The following is a 5,469-nucleotide window of genomic DNA, read 5'->3' as shown; positions in this document are numbered from 1 at the left end:
TGGGGTACGCACCAGGTTGCTCGTGCCCTTTTTTTAGGGTTTGCTCGCGCCAAATAGGAGGCTGCCAAAAAAATGAACACGAACGAAAAAACAGAACACGCAGAAGACAGCTGGGCCGTAGCTATAAAACAAAAGGAACATGCCCGTACAGCCCAAAAAAAGACTGTGAATACCTAATTATATTTCTTTTTACTCAAAAAAAACTAAATATATTTCTTGTAAAGAGGATTACATATATAGGGTGTGCATCTCCTCAAATATCATGCGTATACGCTTGGTCTGGTGGCTAGCGCGCTTCTTCGGCCCACATGTTGCGGGTTCGAACCACAGCACCCCCGCGCGATATTTCTTCTATTTCTCAATACCCCACTGACATATGGGTCCAACCTGACGAGCGGGGCCAGTCTGACGTGGCATACGGCAGAATACACAACACGTATGCAAAGCTTACAGCCAGGACCGGCGTTTCAACCTTAGGGACCGTATTGATCACGTGTTTTCATGTACCGGGACCATATTGAAGCAATACGCAAGTTCCATGACTAAGTTGGACATCGCCAGCAGGTACAAGGACTATAGATGCAATTATCTCGTGTACGTTGGATGGTCCAACCTACTATCATCGAGATTGGTTGTTATTTTTGTGGGTAGGGTGGAGGGTACACCTGGCTTATGAGATTTATTGTGATTTTGCTGCGTAAGGTACGGGTCACCTGGATTATGAAGATCTACTGAAGGTTCTAGTGCATTGACGAAAATAGGCCCACCGGATTAAAGGCTAGATGTTTCTAATTATTGTGGGATTTTTTTAAAGTTATTTATCTTTTTTCTGGTGATCCCATCAACTATTTTTTATATGTAATAATAATAGGATGGATTTGGATATGATATACTACTTTACTTGCATTGACATAGTATAGGATTGTACCATTAAGGTAGATTCAAGGTATTGCATATGATGTATTTGCTTAGTTGCAGAGTTTAAAAATGTAGAGGAGTTATTACATCATATCCTCTTACTAGAACAATTGCAACGGGTATAAATATTCTAATACATCAGTTTATAATTTATCGGCCCATATTGGCGATTGTGTAAGTAAATAATTATTAAATTATGCCTGTGATTTAACTTATAGTTTGATAAGAATTTTGGTAGGTAAATTAAAGTAAAATTGGTTCAGAATGTAAGCAAATTAATACATGATTGATTATCACACAAGAAAGGTTGGACGAAAGGGAAGAAAAGTGACAGATGAAACCTTACATTCTTTTTAAGTAGATAGAACAGATTACAAATGACATCAAGATAGAATTGGACAAAAACGGAAAATAACAACGACGGAATGATCGGACACGGGTCACCCACTGTCGAGCAGTCGAGAAGTTAACAGCAAACCGATCTTATTTTTTGGCAAGCTAGCTCCTGATTGAGATATAGCTTGAGGGGTCAGCACGCACCTGCCCGGAATCCGAGTCCACCACCCCTAGCGTCGTACAACATCTCCAACGTTCTCATTTGGACATTGCCGAGGAACCCGACGTAACCATCTGACCCGGACTCGGTGAAGGCCAGACAGCCATCCAACAGAACCCCATTGGGGACATCGAGGTCGACCGTGACGCCGCCGGTGAACGTGAGAGCGACCTTGGGCACGGTAACGTCGCTGTATCCGGTGAAGTTGTAGCATGTGTCGTCGTCGTCGCTCGGGATGAGCGGGTAAGCCGCCATGGCCGCCCGGAACGCGGACCGGAGTTTAGCGTAGGGCGTCGACGGCAGATGTGAGATGATATTGCCGCAGTCCACGATCAGGCCCCCCTCAAACACCTTCCGTGGGATGCGGAGCTGCTTCCCGCCGACGCTGATGCCGGTGAGCTTCACCAGGTAGGAGGTTCCGTCATCCATGAAGTCAGTCATCGGCGTGAATGAGAAGCCCGAGGTGTTGCTGGGAGCGCCAAGGGCTAGGAACCCGGTGCCGCTGCTCACCGGCGGGAGGCAGTAGGAGAAGGAGCCGCCGTAGAGGGCGGAGGTCTGGACCGGGAGCGACTGGGGCGCCCCGCCGAGCCCGAGCAGGCCGTCGGTCTTGTCGTCGGCGCCGCGCTGCTTGTATGCACATCCGAAATGGAAGTCCTTGACCACTTCGCCGGGGGCCAGCGTGAGCGCCTCGTTGCTGTACACGCCCCTGGTCTTTAAACCTCCTCCGTACTCGACTCGATACCCGCACTGGGACTGGGTGCCATTGTCGTTCATGCTGCAGCCATTGCCCAAGTGGTTGGACTGGAGGCTCTTGCAAACGTCGGAGCCGCAGGGGATGGGTGCGTAGGTGGAGGACTTGCGCGGGTCGAACAAAGGATCCTTCTGAGGGTAGCAGTCGGTGGAGTTGCATGGCGCGCATTGCACCCACGACAGATCGCTGCCGGTGTCCATGAGGAGGACCTGCTCCACGGCCGGCGTGCCCAGGCCCAATGTCACTACGTACTCCTGCGAGTCCACAGAGGTGCCCAGGTGCGCCGGGATGCTCACCTTGCCCTCCATGATGGTTGTGGTGCCCCTCCCTCTCAGTGCTCTGCTCATGATGTAGTCTGCGCGGACACGGCTTCTGTGAAGCGCCTCGGCGAAAGATGATGGCTTGTCGGTGGACGGCGACTTGGCGCAGGGTCCGTGCCTGTGCAACAGCGGCACAACGGCGCCGGCGCGGTCTGGCCGCGGCATCACTAAAAGAAACATCAGAGTGTCATAGGACTGTTCCTAACATGCAGATCGGTTAGCGTCGAAAATTATGCCATGCTCAATTCATGCACGTACGTACCTGTTGATGTGGAGGTGGAGCAGACATCTTGTGTCTGAAATGAGCTGGTTGACACCACAACAAAGCTTTCCTTACCGTTGCCTGCAGCAGAAATGGTGGAAAGGTAGCTGCCAAATACGACCAGGAGGATGCACAAGAACAAGGGAGAAGCCATTGGAAGTTACAGTAGTATACACCAAGCACACGTACAAGAATCTATGTACCAATGATTATACCAAGGACTGAACAATCACTAAGAATGAAAATGGGCTCGAAGATTATACCAAGGATTGATGGGGTGTAGCCGTACGTGGTTGTCTTAGCACAAAAACAAGGATACTTTCTCTCCTCGAGTTAACCCGCACTCCTTTGTCATGTACGTTCACCGTCCACTTCTTACCTTGTAACTAGATACTAGAGTGCAATTTATTCTTAGAGTCCAACTCAAACATCTAACTTCTAACCACTTAGGGTTTTTTTTTGCGAATAATTTTAACCACTTAGGTTAAATCTTCAACTTTTTTAATGCCCCTTATTTTGGACCCTATGCTTGTTTGCTAAAACAAGTAATGATAAAGCCGAAGCAAGCCTCGAGCGACATTAAACCTATTAAGCTAGACATGAAGGGCGGCCAACCAGCTATGCCACATGGCGCAAGCTGGTTAGCCGCGGTGAGAAATCTTTTAAAATTGTTTCAGATGAGAGTGTGGATTATTATTAGGCTACATGTGAAGGGCAGCCAACCAGCTATACCACGTGGCGCAAGCTGGTTGGCCGCGGTGAGAAATCTTTTAGAATTGTTTTAGATGAAGGTGTGGATTATTTTTTAAATGTATTTTTTAGATGGGGTGAGGACCTCTGATATTTTTGTTAAATGCATGGTTATGCAAGGTGGCACTCGCTGGTAGGCTGCGGTGGTAATTTTGTTTTACATTTTTTTAGATGAAGGTGAGGATTTTTTCTGAGATGTTCTTTTAGACGAAGGTGGGGATTCTATGTATTTTTTAAAATAGAAATATGCGCACAACTTACTCTCAAGCAGCGCCATAAGGTGGTGCCCCAACCACTAGTGGTAGGAAATATACCGTCTTCTATAATTTTCACATGAATTTGATGTTTAAATGCTTCAAAAAAATTAAAGCATGCTTCAAAATTTGATGTTTATTCAGAGTATGCACATTTCTTGAGGAAATAGTGTCTTGATTGTTCTGTATAAACAGGTTTATGTGGTCATCTGTTTTTTCTAATAATCAACTTAATTATTAATTTCTAGACTAGACGGGAGAACAAGCCTTTACTTGCATGATGTTCCGTTGGATGGCTGTGATTTGATCTGATTCCATTTTTCACAATTCAATTTCCTTGAGTTTGTTCACTTATATTTCTTGCCTATATTGAGGGACCATGTTGTGAATTGTAGGAAAAAAACTAGAGATTTTTGGCGCCTACATCTTCGTAATGTTCCTATCATTTTTTTTTGTCAAAATATATGGGTGCGACTATGCATGCCATCATGATCTAGTACATACAGGAGACTAATCATGTTTGTTAAGTGAATACACAGTTATTAGTCCCTTTGGCATCTATGTGCGTGGATCGAGGCACCAAAGTGAATATGACTCCAGCATGATGACAACGAGAAAAGAAGCATAGTTTTTTCGGTTAAATCTTGAGTTGTAGGGATCCCGCACTATATTAAGAGGTGATCAAAGGGGTTCATGAAATATTTGCTCAAGTCAACATCTTCTCAGCATCATTCCACTCACATTTCTACCAAAAAGTCCTTGGTCGGCCTATCCACAAAATCAATCTTGTCAAATAGCCACTTCTACTTTCACTATTGCATTGTCCGGGTTCCTACCCGGATGTCCGCGCTATTGCCGGATCATCCAGGTTGCATTCCTGACATCCAGCTTGGCTATCACAAGACAACAATAGGTTTACCCTGGAACTGGATTGTACGGGATCCAACTCGTATGTTTGTCAACAACCCATAAGTGCTGCCCGAACAATCAAACGCAGGAGTGTTTTCAACCGGGCTACCCCGGGCGTTCCTGACAATGTCCCACATATCCATGTGGCACTACAAGAATCAAACAGTTTGTCGCAAAGATTTTGCCGTCAGCTGGCGGACAACAAAGAGTGTCGGCAAAGCCTAAATCGGCAAAGAGTACTTTGCCATCAGCTTTTCATTTGGCAGACGGCAAAGATTTTTGCCGTCGGCAAAGAATTTTTTTGTTAGAAAAACCTGACCCAACAGTGCACGTAGAGCTAATGGACGACGACAAACACTACAGTATCCATCAACAGTTGTTGTTCCAAGAATCGACGACGAACAAATAAATTTCACAATACAAAATTACTCTATTTACACATAATCAACAATCACTTGTTGTTCCAGCACAAAAATGTTGCTCTATTTCACAAGATGAACAGATTACACACGAAAGGATACAAGAGATCCGAAGCAACGAGGAGCTCAAGGCGTCCGCCGCTGTGTCGGAGCTCGCCACGCTCATCCAAGCACTGGAGATCTGGCGCGACCCCGCCCTTCAATGCGGTGAGGGCCATCACCCTTCGTTGAGGTGAGGGCCACCACTCCTTCAGGCGGGAGGTGGTGCCGCATCAATGGATGGGGTTGGGGCCAATGAGGCATGCGGGGGCGACGGTCCCAGGGCAGGCA

General features: G+C 46.5%; 1 protein-coding gene across 1 annotated transcript; it reads right to left on the bottom strand.

The window, feature by feature from the left end:
• Positions 1 to 1,447: 1,447 nt before the first annotated feature.
• Positions 1,448 to 2,961, bottom strand: LOC119329002 (aspartyl protease family protein At5g10770-like). The gene is made up of 3 exons (XM_037601984.1): positions 2,883 to 2,961; positions 2,808 to 2,851; positions 1,448 to 2,746 (listed from the first exon to the last, which is right to left on the bottom strand). The coding sequence occupies exons 1-3, from the start codon at positions 2,959 to 2,961 to the stop codon at positions 1,448 to 1,450; spliced, it is 1,422 nt and encodes a 473-aa protein (XP_037457881.1).
• Positions 2,962 to 5,469: the final 2,508 nt, after the last annotated feature.

Source organism: Triticum dicoccoides, chromosome 7A (genome assembly GCF_002162155.2).
Source record: "Triticum dicoccoides isolate Atlit2015 ecotype Zavitan chromosome 7A, WEW_v2.0, whole genome shotgun sequence".
In the NCBI taxonomy this organism is placed as follows: domain Eukaryota; kingdom Viridiplantae; phylum Streptophyta; class Magnoliopsida; order Poales; family Poaceae; genus Triticum; species Triticum dicoccoides.
This window is presented reverse-complemented; position numbering and strand designations above follow the sequence as displayed.